The sequence below is a fragment of the Monodelphis domestica genome, chromosome 1 (assembly GCF_027887165.1).
Source record: "Monodelphis domestica isolate mMonDom1 chromosome 1, mMonDom1.pri, whole genome shotgun sequence".
In the NCBI taxonomy this organism is placed as follows: domain Eukaryota; kingdom Metazoa; phylum Chordata; class Mammalia; order Didelphimorphia; family Didelphidae; genus Monodelphis; species Monodelphis domestica.
Genome location: NC_077227.1, coordinates 693,252,086 through 693,269,819, shown reverse-complemented (window position 1 = coordinate 693,269,819; position 17,734 = coordinate 693,252,086). Strand labels below are relative to the sequence as shown.

The window sequence follows — 17,734 nt, the reverse complement described above, 5'->3', positions numbered from 1 at the left end:
AATCAACAAAGAAAGTACTAGGATTAAGAAAATCAGGAAAGATTGCTTATAGAAGCTTAGCTGGAACTTAAAGGAAGCTAGGAAAGCCAGGAGGCAGAGATGAGAAGCATAAATATTCCAGGCATGAGAGACAGTCAGAGAAAATGCCCATAATCAGGAGATGAACTGTTTTATTTTTAGGAATAGCAAGAAAGCTAGTGTCATTAGATTGATGAATATCTGGGCAAAATCACTGTAAGGTTTAAAGAGACTGAAAAAATAAGGGTGTGGGACAGGTTATGAAGGGCTTTGAAGACAAAAAAAGAGGATTTTATATTTGATCCTAAAGGTGCTAGGGAACCACTGGGGTTTATTGAAGGGTGGTAGTGATGTGTGACATAACTGGACCTGGAAATAGTGAAGATTACTAAGACAGCTGAGTTGGGGATGGATGGAAGTAGGGATAGAGACCAAGCAACAGGCTATTATAATAGTCTAGATGTGAGGTGATGAGGACCCACATCAGGCATCAGGGCAATGGCAAAGGAGAGAAGTGGGTGGGGATGTGCAAGAAATGTTACATAGATAAAATCAACAGACCTTGGCAACAGATTGTACATGGGGTTTGAGAAGTAGGGGAGAGAGTGAAGAGTTGAGGAGGCAAGATAGCCAGGGTTGGATAAGTAGATTTGAGAATCATTATCAATTCAATCATAGGAGTGAATATTGTACAGAGGAAGGAAAGAAAAGAGTACAGGACACCCATAGTAAGCAAGTGTGACTGGACAAAGATCCAGGAAAGGAGACCAAGAAGGAAGTCAGAGAAGTAGGAGGAAAACCAGGAGAGAAGAGAGCATTGGGGGGGTGTAAAAAATAGACTCGAATACAGGACTACAATCCCCACGAGCCTTTGCTCCACTTCCCCAGAATGCCTTGTAATCTCACCTGGGCCGAGATCGAGAAGGTATTTAAGCTGATTCAGAGGCTTTTGAGGGCTCTCTTGGCTCTTTTTGGACTTCCGTTTTGGAGCAGGCTTGTCTCTTGCGTGATGTGAGGTTATTTTGTCTAGGCCTCTGGCCTAGGCACATGTTTCTTACTTGTATATTCTTTAATCTTTAGCCTTTAATAAACCTCTAAAAAATATAATACTCCTTGCAGAGAGAAACTAATTTCTACCTGCCTCAGTCTCCCCTAAATTTTAATCTTTACGGGGGGGGGGGGGGGTTGGGGGGGGATAAGGGGTGGAAAATGCCAAAGGTTTCAGAGAGGCCAAGAAGGATAAGGATTGAAAAAGGTTATGAGATCTGGCAATCAAGAAACTACTAGCAACCTTGGAGAGAGCAGTCTTGATCAAATGATGAGATCAGAAGTCAAACCATAGAAAGTTAAGAAGAAAGAAAAAAGTGGAGGCACCTATTGCAGACAGCCACCTCCAGGCATTCATCCATAGGAGAGATAGAGCATAACAGCTAGCAATGATAGGTGGATCAAATTAAGGTCCCCTGATAATGGGGGAGATGTTGGCATGCCCACAAGCAGTAGGGAAGCAGATATTAGACACAGAGAGATTGAAGACAAATTAGAGGGCAGAGATGGAAAAGGAAATTATCTCCTGGAATGGAATAGGAAGTCAATAAATCTCCATCTGTAAAATATAGATAATCATATCCATAGTACCACATAATACTACTTATACACATATAACAGGGCTGATGTTAGACTCAAATAAGATGTACTAAAGGCACTTTGCAAAATTTTTAAAAAGTCATATATAGTCAGTAGCAGGTTGACTGAGAAACTCATCAAATTAATCAGGGACCCCAATTATCTTCACACCCTTACAGAAAGCACCTTGGATTTTTAGTCAGATGACCCAAACAAAGCTATTCTTGCTTTCTCATTGGCCTCTTGTAACACTGGGTGAGTCCCTCCCTGCTCCCGGCTTGAGTTTCTTCATTTGTAAAAATAAAGGGTTTTGGAAGAACTGATTTCGAGGATCCCTCTGATCTCTGAAGTATGAGAACAATATATTGTCCGAGGACCTTTTCAAGCAGTGGCACTTTGTGGCTGACCTGCTGTCACTGAGGGCTCTGAGATTGGTGATGCCTCTCGGGATGAAGGAGCCTAGGTACCAGACTGGACAGGGGATCGTGGTTGCCATCCTCCTTCAGGCCAGGCGGGGGCACTGCCGTGCTCCTCAGATTCAGGGCGGCTCCTCGAGGTGTCACAGAGCCAAGCCTTCGCCCCCTTAGCTGTCCGAGCTACTGCCTGACAGCAAGCCGCGAGCCCCGCTGACCTTGCTTGTCGTGCCAAGTTCTTCAGGGAGGTGAGAGTCTAGGCCTGCGGCGGGACTTGGCGAAGGGCGGCTACCACAAGGGCCGTGGAAGGGTGAGGTAATCCGATATTGGGACCGGCGTAATCGCGGCCACCCCGCCAGCGCGGGGTCCTCAACGGGCCTGGGGGAAGGCCCTCTTTGTGGCTGCAGTTGGCAAGATGGCGCCGGTGGGGGTGGAGAAGAAACTGCTGCTGGGCCCTGAAGGTACCGGGGCCCCCGGCGCCGGGGACCTCCCCAATGAGGAGGATGAAGGGCAAAACCTGTGGTGAGTGAAGGACAGATGAACTGAGTGCGGAGGGGGACAAGCATGGCCCGGGGACCAGAGCCAGGTCGGGTGGGGCGGGGCCGCAGGACTGGGCTGGTCGGCAGGGATGGTGGGGTAGCCTCCTCCTGCCTCTCTTCTCCTTTCCTTTTCTTTCCCGGCTCCGTGCCGAGGGGCTGGCGGGACCTGGACACCCTTCCCCATTCCTCTCGTCTCCTCTCCTCTCTTCTGGAGTCATGAAGACTCTAGGTCAAATCTAGTCTCTTGATACTTGTAAGCCGTGTGACCCTGGACAAGTCATTGCACCTCGGCCTGGCTTAGTTTTCTCTTCTGCAAAGTGGAAACAAAAACACCTCTTCCTTTCCAGGGTTGTTGTTGTGAGGATCAAAACAATGTTTATAGAGAACTCTGCAAGGCTTTTAAGTATTCTATGATATTAGCCATTGACTTTCTTTTTAAAGTTTCTTCTCCTTCACCAGCTTCTCTTTTCTCTGATCTCTCCTTGGGGTTCTCGAAAGCAGCATTTAGTCCCCCTTGAGATCATTTGCTATTTGTGATGATTCACAGGCGTGCAGTTCCCTCTAGCAGAATGTTAGGATTAGGAGATGAATGGGATGCTCTCTGCCTTCTTCCCCAGGAGGGAAAGGCCATGACTGTTTTCTGGAGAACAGCTGGGAACTTCCAAAACAAATCTGGGGTTTGCTGCATTATCCCTTGCCCCTACCCTCAATATCAGGGGGACTCAAATGGAGCCTTTTGGGTCAGGAAGACAGAAAACCTCTGCCAGCCGCAGAGCTAACGGATGTGCTGTGTCTGCTGCAGGTCTTCCATCCTGAGTGAAGTTTCCACCCGGTCCAGGTCCAAGTTACCATCAGGCAAAAACATTCTTGTCTTTGGTAAGTGACTTCTGGACCAAGTTTGGGGGAGGCATGTGTTATTGTGACACTGAGTGCTTGTTGGGTCAAGAGGCTGGTGTTCTTAAGACATTGTTGAAAGTGGAGTAAGGTTTTGAGAGCTGAATTTTATAGATAGGGAAGTGCTAAGTACCAAGTAGGGTTTTGTGATATTTCCCCATGTGTTCACTAGAATTTGAAATTTCTTTGTTCCAACTGATATAATGTGGATAGATTTTAAATTAACTGTATTTTTTCTTCCTGATTTTTCCAGGTTATGTGGTATAGCTCCCCCCCCCTTTTTTTGTTGTTGTTTTAAATATTCTCTGACACTGTATTGACTTGTTCCATTAGTGAGGAAGTTTACTAAAAAGTGAATGAAGAGGAAAAGGAACAATAAGTCAGGTTCATTCATCAAGGGTTTATTAAGTATCTACTATATTTCAAGCATTGTGCTAAGTACTGGGAATACCAACAAAAGGAAGAAACATCACCTGCTCTGAAGGAGCTTTTTTTTTTTTTAAAACACCTATACTTTGTTTCTCAGTAACTACTTGAAGGACAGGGGCTAGGCAAACAGGGTTAATTAATTGATTTTCCCAGAGTTACATAGCTAGGAAGTATCTTAAGCCAGATTTGAACCTTGGACCTCCTGTCTAGGCCTGGCCCTCTGTCCATTGGGTCATCTAGCTGCCCCTTAAACTCATTCTTAATGGACAAGACAACATGCAAACAATTGTATAAATAGGATAGATATGTGGAAAAATGGAGATAATTACAGCCTGCATGAGACATGTAGTTTTTCTTAGGGCTGTAATTATTTTTATTAGTTTCCCAGCCTTCACAGTGTTGGTGAAGAAGATATGCTGAAGTTGAAAGTCGACATTGGGCTCTATCCTCCCACAGACTGGATTTTCTCTTTACAATCATTGCTGTCACTCTGAGACCTTAATTTAAACCTGAAAGTTTATGATTATATTTTAGATTTACTTTGTTTCATAACTCCTTGGGTTTTTTTCCATAATCCTTCTTAACATATTGACCCTGACTTTTTCTTTGACTTCTTCAATTACATGTTTTATAAATTATAAGTAGAGCCAAATTCATTTTTTTTCCTATGGGAAAGAACAGGTTATAATTTGGGTTGTTATAATTACAAAGATTAGATATACCTTGGGATAGGTGATGCATATTTGTGATATAAAGAAAAAAGCATTGAATTGGAAATCAGAAAGCCTGGATTGTAAATGCATTTCTACTAGTGTATGACCTTATGTTATAAGGCCCTCACATTTTCTGGGCCTCAGTTTCCTCATTTGCAGAAGTAAGGATTAGATCTGGTGATCTTAGATGTTCTATCTAGGTTTAAAATTCTCAGATTTAACATATTTAAGCAGATCTGTCATCTCAATGTAGATGGTCCTTCCAACAAAGCATATTGTAGCCCATCCACGTCTACTATCCTATGAGGCAGTCTTGTCTATTGTAAAATTTAAAATTAGATCTCAAATAATAAAAATATTATATTTATTTTAAGAGGCTTATTGAATGATCATTAGAAATCAAGGAATAAAGAGGATACAAAATAAAAACCATGTACCCATGACTGATTAGTCATTTCAAAATCCCCACCTTCCCAACATCACCACTGATTGCTGCATCATGCCAAAGAGGTTGTGGGGAGGAGTTATAGCCACCTTAATACTAATAATGTGATCTCACTAATGTGGAGACGCAGGAGAGATTATAGGGAATTTTGGGAAATACTAAGGACTTATGGGGAATTAAGTTAAAGATTCAAAATCTCCATTTATACACTATGTCTTACCCTATATCAGTGGAATATACATCAACCGCCCATTAGGTTATGTCTCTTTGCCAGGTAACCAGCTCCTCTTACAGTTATTCAATTCTTGGATGCCATCCTTTAGTCTTCTTTTTTTTTTCAATAGTTTCTTATTTGTCATGTTTTGGCCATATCTAAATCAGGTCCTGCTAAAACATAATTTGTTGCAGTTTGTTAGTGTAAGTTTGAATCCTGTGCTATGAAATCTCCTTTTTAAAGGGATTCTTTTATATGAAGACATTTGCTTAAATGCTCAAGCTATGCCTATTTCTTTCAGAATAGCAACATCGTTTCTATATTCTTAATAATTAATGTTCTTTTATTTTTCTTCTAAATGTCATTTGTAGGTGAAGATGGTTCAGGTAAAACAACACTCTTGGCTAAATTACAAGGAGCAGAGCACAGCAAAAAAGGAAGAGGTTTAGAATATCTGTATCTGAACATTCATGATGAAGATAGAGATGGTAAGTTGTTAAAACCCATCATGAATAGAATATTTTTTTAGGTGCTTAGTATATTTCAAGGCAAGCACTGTTCTGGGTGCTGGGGATACAAGTAGAAGCAAGAGAGTTTCCATTTTCAAGGAGCTTACTCTCAGTGCAAGAAAATAGGCTAGGGCTGGGGCCAGTCCTTATTTTGGTATAGGAAACTTCCTTATGAAGAAAATTACTTGTCCAATGCAGACTGGCGTGTTTTAGAGTTCCCTAGAGCAATGGTATCAACCCAACACTCCCCCTCCCCCAAACACTCCTGAGTGCAACTTGAACCAAATTAAGTATAATTGGAAAATATTAGCAAAACAAAATAAAACATAGGTCATGTTAACATGTTTGTTTTCTAAACCCCTTCCATCTTAGAATCATACTGTGTATTGGGTCTAAGGCAGAAGAGCAGTGATTTGCCCAGGATTATACAGCTAGGAAGTGTTTGAGGTCTATGTGTGAGGTCTAATTTGAATCTAGGACCTCCCATCTTCAAGCCTGGTTCTCTATCCATTGAGCCACCTAGCTGTTCCCTGAATGTTTTTTTTTTTTTTTTAAGATCCTTATGTATAATTTAATGGTCCCCATTTCTATTTGAGAACAACACTTCTGGCCTACACCACTGACAGGTAAAGTGACTTGCCCTGGATCACACAATCTCTATATATTGGGACAAGCACAGAACCTTAGTTTTCCACCTGACACAGATTATCTACACAGTGTCTTTGGGGAAAGAAGAGTTCAGAGGCAAATGGAAAGAGTCCTAAGGGTTTAGCAGTGAGTCAGATGGCAAGACCCAGGGGTCCTTTAGGTGTATCAGATGACAGTGCCTAAGAGGGCATAGTAGTATGATAGTTAATAAAACATGGTGGTCCTCATTCTCATCAGAAGGATTAGAGTTAGTGAATCAGCTCAGCTAAGCAGTGTGAGCAGTCATGTATCTCTTCCTTACCAGTCACTCCTTTGAGGCCTAGATCCCATATTGCTGTAGGATCATATGAAGACGAGATCGCTTCCACTTTTGAGGATCCACGAAAGGATGCCTAGAGAATGTAAGCTTTTGAGTTGAGCCTTGAAGGCTAGGTAGATATTCAAGAGGCATAATTTGGTTGGGGAATGAGGGACTTCCAGGTATGGGGAGTAATATGAGCAAAAGTAAAAAGGTGGGTAAGTGAGATAGGTTTTAAAAGTTTAAGAGTAGTTCATATTTTAGTTGCCGTATAGAACATGTGAGGGAGAGAATTCACATGAAAATTTAAGTATTGTTGGATATTAAATAATTAAATAATGCCTCTTCTATCATTCCTTTGAAAAATATTATAGAAACAGAAAATATGTCTACTCTTGTGTTTGTGGGCTTATTTTGTAGAAATAAAAGCTTATTTAAGTTCATATGCAAATTGGATCTTTTCAGAGGTATGCCTTCTAACCTGGGTCTGATTGCCTGTTGTTTTCTTATGAACAGCTCCCAAAACAGCATATAAGGAATTTAGATGTTTTAGCCTTTTTTAATGCTCCTTTTGAATATTATTACTTTATTGGTTTGCTGGTAGGAGAAGGTATATATGTGCTGCTGCTGTTAGACCATTTAAAACTCTATAACTCTAGGGTAGACTGAGATTTACTTATGAATTCCCTTTTGGTATAGGCTGGAGTTTTGGCTTTTAAATGGAGAAATATCACATTCATTTTTTTTGTAAGAAGGTTTGAACATAGAGGCTACATTAAAATGGAATACTTTAAATTGGATTATGTTGACCAAAAATAATAAAATCTTACCTGGAACCATTTAAAATTTTTAGGAAAATAATAGGATACAAAATAGAAAACCTGTTGTCACACCACTTTCCTTCCTTTTAGACCTCTTAGTTCCCAGTTCTTTCTCCACTACACCACATACTCTGGAGGGTGTCTATATGTCTCTTATGTGTCTCTGAAAAAATAAAGCCCTTTACCTACCTTCCATTTTAGAATAGATACTATGTATTCATTCCAAGGCAGTAGAGAAGTAAGAGTTAGGAATTCAGTGTAAAGTTACTTACCCAGAGTCACACAGCTCCGAAGTGTCTGAGGCTAGATTTGAATTCAGGACCTCCCATCACTAGGCCTGGTTCTCTAGCCACTGAGCCATTTACCTGCCTCTTTATATATATATATACATGTATATATATATATATATTTTTTTTTTTTAATTGGTGTTTCAAAAACCCTCCTTTCCTGTAAGAAGCTAGAATAGATTTGTCTGCCCATTCTTAGAGATCTGTCAGGCAATAGTTAACATGAGAGATGATTACACTTCAGCCACAGATGAGCTTTTGGGTAGCCTTTGACAAAACGAAAACTTAGTTTCTTTGCTTTTAGTTTTAACTTTTTTATTTATTATTTTTCTTTAATACTTAATTGTGGACATAATTTTCCTTGTGGAGTAACCAAAGCATTTCCATGTCTTTATAACAATACTAATGCTTATACTTACAGGACTTTATGACTACAAAGTGCCTTTAACATGGGCTACCTCATTTGATCCTCACTACAATCCTGGGAGGGAGGTTAATATAAGTTTTTATTATTTCCATTTTATAAAGAGGGTAAGCAACTTCTCCTGGGTCACACAGCACATTAACGGGGACTGGAATTCAATCTTCTTTAACAGGGTCTTTCTTCTACACCCTACTTCCTTTAAGTACGAGTAGTGTTTAAATCTCATTCAGATTTCTTTGAGGTTATCTTTTTTTTTTTTAACCCTTACCTTCCATCTTGGGATCAATACTGTGTATTGGTTCCAAGGCAGAAGAGAGGTAACGGCTAGGCAATGGGGGTTAAGTGACTTGCCCAGGATCACACAACTGGGAAGTGTCTGAGGCCAGATTTGAACCTAGGACCTCCAGTCTCTAGGTCTAGCTCTAAATTCACTGAGCTACTCAGTGTATTTTCATAAAATCCAAGATTTACATTTTTTTGTTCGAGAAAGATCTTCAGGGAAGAAGCTTGCTAACTCCCAAAATCCAGAGAGGAATCTTAAATTTCAGTTTTTATTTTATAGAAATTGCATTGTTGAAAAGTGCTTGCATATAGATTTCTGATCTTTTTGTTTAATGGCAATGAAAGACTCTGATCCCTAGTTTCTTCATCTGTAAAATGCATATTGTACTACTTACTTAACAGGGCTGTTCTGAAAATAAAAAATTGTACAAACCTAATATCAGCAGTTGCCACCTCATTTCCTCAAATTCTACCTTTTAGATTTGAAAGAAAAAGATGTAGCTTTCATTTTTTCCTTTGGTTGATGTCTTTTGTTTTCACCACACAATTCTTTCTAAATATACATCCTTCCCTTATAAAAGAGCCTTAATTTCTAATAGAGGTAGTAGCCAGGAGCTTAGTGTTTTGTTTTGTTTTGTTTTTTTAATTGTACACACCCTTCAGGATAAATTGAGAGTATTTAGATGTTCTCATCCTCTCTTATCTCTCCTTTTAAGGGATGAAGTAGATCATGTGTATGATTCTTGGTTACATTTCCTTTGTAAATAAAGTATTTCTAGTTATTGTTTCTTTTAACATTGATTCTCATATTAAGTACCTTTGGATACTTTTCTAGGATGCAGTTACAATGACAGCAAACTTGGGTGTTGAATGGTTACATTTTTTCACTTTTCCACAGATCACACACGTTGCAATGTGTGGATCCTGGATGGAGATTTGTACCATAAAGGCCTGTTGAAATTTGCTGTTTCTGCAGAAACCCTGCAAGAGACTCTAGTCATCTTTGTAGCAGATATGTCTAGGCCTTGGACTGTTATGGAATCTTTACAGAAATGGGCCAGTGTTTTGCGGGAACACATTGATAAAATGAAGATCCCACCAGAAGAAATGAGGGACATGGAGCAAAAGTGTAAGTATAATGCATTTTTCTGAGTAAGAATGTAATTAATGGGCCTGTTTTCATGGTAGATCCTTTGAATGCCCCCCTTATTTTAAGTAGGTGGATAATATTTGGACATTTCAAGATCCTCTGAAGATATGAACACTTAGAAAGTGCTTAATATATGTTTGTTGAGTGGAATGGTTGCTTTGAAGATGCTCTTTGAGAGCTCAGCCCTTTGCACCTTAAGGTCTCAGAACATTTTCAAGGCTTTCCTCGTATCCCCAGGTGGTCTCTCTGTATGAAGTGAGTTTCATTGGTATTCTTTGCTTTCCCCTTTGACCTGAAGATTAAGGTCATTTTCTGTGGTTTTCAAAGGTCAGGATATATAATAGGGCTTTCATCAATTAAACACGATCTAATCTGTGGGTGTTTTTGTTGTTAGCATGCATGGCCTCAGAATTCTTTTTCAGGCCACAGTTTGTTGTGGGAACAGCACTGGTATTGCAGTTAAGAAAACCTGGGTCCAGATCTCAGCTCTAACACATGGCTCTAACTCAGCTTATGACCTCTTTGGGATAGTCACTTCCACTTGAAGAGCTTTTTTTCCTCTCCTGTACAATAGGAACAATCTCTAGGCCAGGTGATTAGTTCTGAGAGTTCTAATGTGGTCAATATAGCCTGAGGCACCCTCTGGGAATTACATTGTTTGGCAGGAGGAAAACGCATTTCCTTCATTAACCTGCATTAGAACAAGTAGAAATTAAAGACATAATTCTATCAAAGAATTCAAACATAAGCCAGTTGTTTGTTTCTGAATCCAAGAAATGCTTAAATTAAAAATTAGTGTATTTAAAGGTTCATTTTTCTATTGTTAGATGCTAGACTGTACTGTGTTTATTAAAATCTGAGTTCTTTTAAAATAAAGAACTTGGTTTTCAAACTTGAAGGAAGTTTGGGGGGGAGGGTGGAATTATTTTTTGTTTTCAAATATATGTGGTTCAGAAGATTGTTTTTCCTCTCCCTTGCTTCTGTGCAGTTACATGAGCATCTGACCACTTGCCAGAAGAGTAGGAGTGGCCGCGGCAGCAGCAACAGTCTTTGACAAGGGTTGGCTCTGCTCAAACTGGCTTATTTCCACAGTATGACATCACTCCAGTGAATTAATGAGGGCCCTTTTGGGCATGGTATACAGTATCCTCACATTGCTTACTTGTGCATTTTTAATGACACACAAAATGATGGTTCCCGCATATTGGGTTTGTTTTTCAAATCAAATTCCACATCCCATGTCTTCCTGTCACGCTCTTCATTTTTGCCTGTGCCCTCTGTCACATGTCAGTTAAAGTATCCTACAGACACTGGGAGTTTTATAGCTGATCCTTTCAACCCGTCTTTTGTAAATTTTTTTAGCTGTATTTGCTGCACTGATTGCTATGCACTCTAGCTAGCTAGGATCAAACAACTGACCTTTACAAAATGAGGGCTTTTTTGCCCAGAATTAGACACTAAAGCAAACTACTTCCAAACATGGGGGAATTTTGTAGCCTGTACACATATAATACAGCTCATTAATAAGTAGGCTCATTTATTGCAATAAATTGATTATTCTGAGCTCACTTTCATAGGGTAATAACACTTCAAAGATGCTTCATTTTTAGCTTTTGTTTTGTTTTTCAAAGCAACTTAAGTCAAGCTTGGAAGTAGCCAGATCCCCAGAGTAAGGATTAGGAGACCTGGAGTCTTTGCCCTGCCACTTTCTAGCCATGTGATTGTGGGCATGTTGTTCTTCACTCCCTTCCCTTCTATACCTCAAGGCTCTCATTCTCTTCCTCTGCAAAATACTGAGATCACACTAGGTGATCTTTAAGGTTCTTTCCAGCTCTGACATACTATCACTGTGTGCAAATGTTGGATTTTTTTTTGTCCTGTCCAGTGCTATAAATGTATTCTAATTCTGGTTAATCTTGGTTCTCATCCCTACTCCAGTGTATCAAACATTTGGGGTGGCAATTTTTTTGCCTTGTGTGCTAAAGTGTCTGTAGTTTTAAGTCATATATTAATAAAGTGGTTATTTCAGGCTAGAGAGGACTCGAGAGTCACCTGTACACTCTTGAACAAAGTACTTAGCCTCTGAGTTTCAGTTCCCTCAACTTTGAAATGAAGGATTTGGATTAGATACTTTTCTATTAGCTGATTCATATCAGTAGTATATTCTCCCAGATGTTGAATTATCCTATATTATCTTCATTATCCATTGTATAAATGGAGATTTTGAACCTTTGACTTCATTCCCCAGAAGTCCGTAGTATTTCCCAAAAATCCCTTTAATCTCTCCTGTGTCTCCACGTTGGTGAGATCACATTATTGATATCTGACTGGCTGTAACTCCTCCCATGATCTCTTTTTTGACCTGCAACCAGGCTTTCAGGAAGATCTTTTGCTTTAGTTATTATTAATAAAACTTTATAAAATATACTGTTTAGTTATTATATATTAATTGTAATCTTTATACTATTCTTGTGCTTTTGTTTTTGAAGGGGAAGTGATTAAAAGATAAAGATTAAAGATCCCTTTTCTTTCCAGTTGTATATTTGGGTTGTACCATGTTTGAACCAGAACAGGAGGACCAGGCAGTATCTTTTGAGATGTTTTGGAATGTTTACTTGGTCCTACTTGAAACCCAGAAGTGACCCGTAGCCATATCTGGCAGTAGAAAAGAGGGTTTAACTTGGAATCATTTAGGGATTCCACCTCTGAGTCTTATTGTGTTATCATGGGAAAGTCACTTACATCTGTCAAGTGACATGCCTTTAAAATGGAATTTGAATGAGGCCTTAAAGGGAGAGACTTTTGAATAGTCGATTCATATCAACAAGCATTTATTAAATTTATTAAATTTTGCCAAATATGTTCCAGGCACTGTGCTAAATGCTGGGGATACAAAAAAATCCGAACACAGCATAACAAAACAAAAATAGACATTGCTCTCAAAGAGCTCACAATTTAATAAGGAAGACAATAAGCAAACAACTATATACAAATAAACTAAATAGAGAATAAATTTGGAAATTTATTGGAAAAATTTGGAGATAAACCGAAAAGACACTAGCATGAAGGGGAAGATTGGGAAAAGTTTCTTGTAAAAGAGTTGGGATTTTAGCTAGAACTTGAAGTCACAGCAGCCAGAAGATGGGAATGAGGAGGGACCAGACATGAAGAACATCCAGGGAAAATCCCCAGAACTGGGAGATATGACTTCTTTGAGAAATTGCAAGGAAGCCAGTGTCAGAGGTATGTAAGATATAAGAAGACTGGGATGGTTAGAAAGAGCCAGGTTATGAAAGGTTTCATACACCAAATGGGATTTCATATTTGATCCTAGAGGTCATTGAATTGAGGGGGTAACATAGTCAGACCTGCACTTGAGGAAGATCCCTTTGAAAGATAGACTGGAGTAGGAAGAAGCTGAAGGCAAAGAGACCAATCAACAGACTGTAGCAGTAGCAAAGGCATAAGATGATGGGAGCCTTCCACAGAGTGTGGGTGGCAAAAGTGGAGATGTCACAAAGGTGAAATTGATAGATCTTGGCAATCTCTTGGATAAGGGAAGGGGGATGAAAGGGAATGAGGAGCTAAGGCTGCTGTCTAGGTTTTGAGCCCGAGTTATCATTCCTATTTTGTAATAAAGGAAACAAATGACCTGTCCAGAGTCACAGCTGGTATGATGGTGAAGCTAGCCTTGAACTCAGGTCTTCCTGACTAGACCCAGATCAACTGTGCTTCCTAGTTGCTTAGACAACTTGGACAGAAAAGTGTTGTGAAAACTTAGTAGAGAGTATCAAGGAGAAGAGGGTGATTAATAAAAGGCTTCAGAGAAATTAAGGGGAATAAGATTGCAAAAAAGCCATTGGATTTGGCAACTAAGAGATCATTGGTGACTTTGGAGAGAGCTCTTTCAATTAGGTGAAGACAGAAGCCAGACTGTAGAGAATTAAGAGTGAGATAAGAGGAAATGGAGGCATAGATTGTAGATAACCTTCTCAAGGAGTTTAACTGCAAAGGCTGGAGAGAATATGGAATGATAGCCAGTGTATAGCTGAATGGATCAAGTAAGGGTTTTTTTAGGGTGGGGTAAATATGGACTTGTTTGGAGGCAAATCACCAAGCAATTATGAAGTACATTCTGTGTGCTGGTCAATGAATGGACTAAGCTCTGGAGATACAAAGAAAGGCAAAGAATAGACCTTCTACTCAATGGGTGCACAGTCTAATGGGAGAGATAACATGCCAATAACTATGTACAAATAAAATATATTTGGGAACAATTTGGAGAGTAATAAACAGGGGAGACACTAGCATCAACAGGGATTGGATCAAGTAAACACTTCTGTAGAAGGAGGGATTTTAGCTGGGACTTGAAGCCAGGGGAGCTTGGGAGGTAGCCACTGTAAAATGCTCAGTTGGGTGATGAAGTAGAACAGTACGGAGGCCAGTGTCCTGGGGATCATAGAGTATGTGGAGGTGAGTATGGTGTAAGAAAACTCGATTGATAGGAAGAGACCTTATGGAGATCTTTAAACCAAACAAGATTTTTTATTTGAATCTAGAAATAATAGCCCCTTGTGTTGATGTGATATGAACACAGACTATGCCTTATGAATTAGCCAGTAGACAAGGAGAGATTGAACAGGCAGAGAGAAAAATATTCATAGAATCTTAGAATTTCAGAACTAGAAGGGACTTGTAGGGGCTCACATAGTTTAGCGTTCAGCCCAAATGCTTTTGTGAGAAGTTAAATAATTAGTGGTTTTGAGTAATTTAGCATTTGGGGATAGTTGGTGAATAATATACCTAAAGCACTTTACCAAAATTAAATTATTCTTTTTAGCTACATTTCTGTCTGTTCGGTCACCTTCAGGACTATAGGCAGTAATTTAAAATTACAAAACCCTTCCAAAGATATGTGTTTGGAAAAGTGTGTTGGAGAGGTTAATTGTTTTCCCATATTTCCTGTAGGAATTCATTGGTTGCCTTGGGCCTAGGTGTGAGGTGTGATTCCCATATTACTAGATGATATTTTATTTCATGTTTGCTTTGTTCCAAATGCTTGACAACATGCAGCATGGAGAGAATTTCATTTAGATGGAATGTTAGTTTAAAAGGTTCTTTATGTGTAAATAGGTTTTCTAGTATTCCTTATTCATTATGCTGGACTATTAAACATCATAGTTTTCTAAAACTTTTAAACTAATAAACCTGGAAAATAGCTGAAATTCTTCTCCTTTAAATTGTGAAGTTTCTAGATAGCAGTGGAAACATTCTGATGATCAGAGAACCCAGCTTGCTTAATAGATCATAAAATGTTCAAATTGCTGTTGCTTCACCTAATTACCACAAAATTATTTAATTAAAATTTCTTTGAATATAGAAGAGAACTAAAGTTAGTTATTCTGACTTCTCATTATTATGAACTAGTAGTTAATGGAAGCATTTTCAGTTATACTCTTAAGCTCTCCTGTTTTTAGAAGTGCGGGATGCCTTTCATCTCATCCCATCCTATTCATCAATGCCATAGCTGTACTGAACTGTTGTTTTCTAAACTTAAATTACATAGGCCGTGATAAGGAGTGAGTTACCTTGCCAATGGTATGCATCCTTAAGTTTATCCCTGCTCTACTTTGGAAGTAGTGCTTATTCTGATTTCTATCTTAATACATTACTTAACATGATACAAATGTTACTTTCCAAGTTCTGAAAAACTAGTCCTATAGTGTTTAAAGGTATTCTGATACTTTTTGAAGAGTTCTACAGAGCCTATACCTTTTCCATGATGGTAATAACTTTAATGATTATAACCAGACAGGATCTATTTCTATCAAGTTATCTTGTCTCTAATACATTAAACGCGAAAATAGAGTTAATGGTATTCTCTTTGCTAATTTGATAAAATGAAACTGCTTCAGTTAAGATCAGTGATAACCTATAGTAGGAGAAAGGAGAGAGAGCATTACCCAGTGAGGCATTGTGGTGAAGGCAAGAGAATATGACTTGAGTCAAGACCTCTTTTCTAGTTTAGGCTTCCTTTACCAGTGCTAGTTGACATCCTTCCTGCAACTCATTGCTTTAGGTGCTTTGAGCTCTAGGAAATTAGACTTGAACTCAGGCCTTCCAAACTCTGCTTTGAGGTCATCTCTCTATACATTGTATCATGCTGCCTCTGTAAAATGACATCATAACTCTTTTCTTTGGTTACTTCAGGGGTTTGTTGTAAAGAAAAAACAAATGACCATATTATGAAAATGCTAAACAAACATAAAATGATCATGGTGTAAATAATATAACCACTTGATGTTTCACACTTTACATGCAAATTATTCTTCTAACAAATGGAATTTCCTTTAAGGTTGAAATTTCCTTCATTTCGTATTCAATCATGAAATCAGCCATAGATTGCTGAATATTCTAAGGGACAATATTTTTAAATACTGTATGTTACTATAGTTATGTTTTTAGAAGGAACAAAATTGCCAGGCATTCCTTGGTGCCAAACTCATTAATAATCCTAATGGACATAATTAGAACACATTGTGTTTCCAGTTGGGATCAAACTTTTCAGGTCACAGTATAGCTACAAATATTCGGGGTGGGGGTCATTTATATTAGAAGCTTAAATTACTGAATGCAATTCAGTAATTAGAAATTAAGTGTAAATACAAACACTGAAGTGCCATCCAGAGTGCTTCATCAATTAGAAAACAGTTTACATTTGAACAACCCCCTTACTCCATGTGTAGAGAGCCATGTTCTATAAATTACACTATCCAAAGCTGATATAATAATGATTGAAAACATTTTGTCATGTTAGCATTTTTAAATCTTAAAAAGGAATAATTTCATTTCTTGGGACCCTTTCAAAATAAGTTGTTTGATTTTACTTTCTCACTTCATGGGGAAAAGAGATTGGGCTAGATTATCATTAATTTCTAACTCTGGCTCCTATGATATTTATGAAGATAAAAGATTAGAGACTTCTCTAGATCCCAATCCCTTTTTGATTGAATATGGAAAGAAAGGATGACTTGGCAACTTGTAGTGTGAGAGGAAGGGTGGTGACGTAGGAAGAACATAAGATTGGTGGTCAGGAACTAGATTAGTTCTAGTTTTTGTCACTTTGACTAAGTCAGTTCCCTCTTCCAACTTTAGTTCTTCTGTACTATGAGGGCTTTGGACTGTATGATCTCTTAATGTCTCTTCTTAAGACTAAAATTTTATCTTGCCCTGTGTCCTTTCCCCCCTTCCTTTGTTCCATATTTAGATCAAGGAGCACTGAGTCCAAATAATGATGTTATTTCCTGCTGTGGCTGGTTAATTCTTTTGGTTAAAGCACTGTGCTAATGAGGCTGAGGTCATAGGTTTTATTCCCCACAATAACTATTTCAGAAAATTGTACCCTTGTTTAATAAGCTATAGTGGAAAGGAGAGTGGTGAACTCTGCACAACACACTCCCTTTTTGGTTAAACTACTCTTAGTAACTGCTATATTTATGACAGAACAGTTTATATGGTTACTGCAAATTATAAAGAAGAGTATCTTAAATAATAGGTCTCAATAGGATCATAGGATTTGGGCTAGAAGGAATATCCAACCCTCTCAGTTTACAGGTGAGGAAGCTGAGTATTCTATTCCATATCATTATTTATGTACAACAAGGGTGATATTTAGGTTCATTCAACTCTTTTATAGTATATAAATATCACAGCAGTTTAGAAATGGTTTATTCTTTTTCTCTCTAGTAGACTTTAAATAGAACGTCTCACTGGCATGGTGTAAATGAGTTTCAGGTGTTTCAATCATTTAAAGATTCAGATGTCTTATAAGCAGTGTAGCTTAATTATTCATGGTATTTTGAAAGTCTGAGCTATTTAAATTTATCTTGAGGTGTGTTGACTTTTAAAATATATGTTATGGGAAACCACTGGGTGGTGTATGTTTTAAGTTTTCAGAAAGAGTTGCAATGAAAATGTCTGGAAGAATGACTGTTGCTCCAAAAGGATAGAGTTCTAGCCGAATT

The 17,734-nt window shown here is 38.6% G+C and overlaps 1 protein-coding gene and 1 long non-coding RNA gene across 2 annotated transcripts in view; one reads left to right on the top strand and one right to left on the bottom strand.

Annotated features, from left to right (window-relative positions):
* Positions 1-2,450: 2,450 nt before the first annotated feature.
* The window catches only part of DYNC1LI2 (dynein cytoplasmic 1 light intermediate chain 2), a 48,325-nt gene continuing 33,041 nt past the window's right edge, over positions 2,451-17,734 (top strand). The window contains exons 1-4 of the mRNA XM_001364293.3: positions 2,451-2,579; positions 3,399-3,472; positions 5,663-5,779; positions 9,459-9,689. Coding sequence (XP_001364330.1) covers positions 2,473-2,579; positions 3,399-3,472; positions 5,663-5,779; positions 9,459-9,689 — 529 coding nt within the window. The 5' untranslated portion in view covers positions 2,451-2,472. The remainder of the gene's footprint in view (positions 2,580-3,398; positions 3,473-5,662; positions 5,780-9,458; positions 9,690-17,734) is intronic.
* On the bottom strand, positions 4,285-15,826 carry LOC103104676 (uncharacterized). Its single transcript, XR_459456.2, has 3 exons — positions 15,674-15,826; positions 5,298-5,464; positions 4,285-4,428 (listed from the first exon to the last, which is right to left on the bottom strand). It is a non-coding gene; the product is annotated as an uncharacterized LOC103104676 (long non-coding RNA).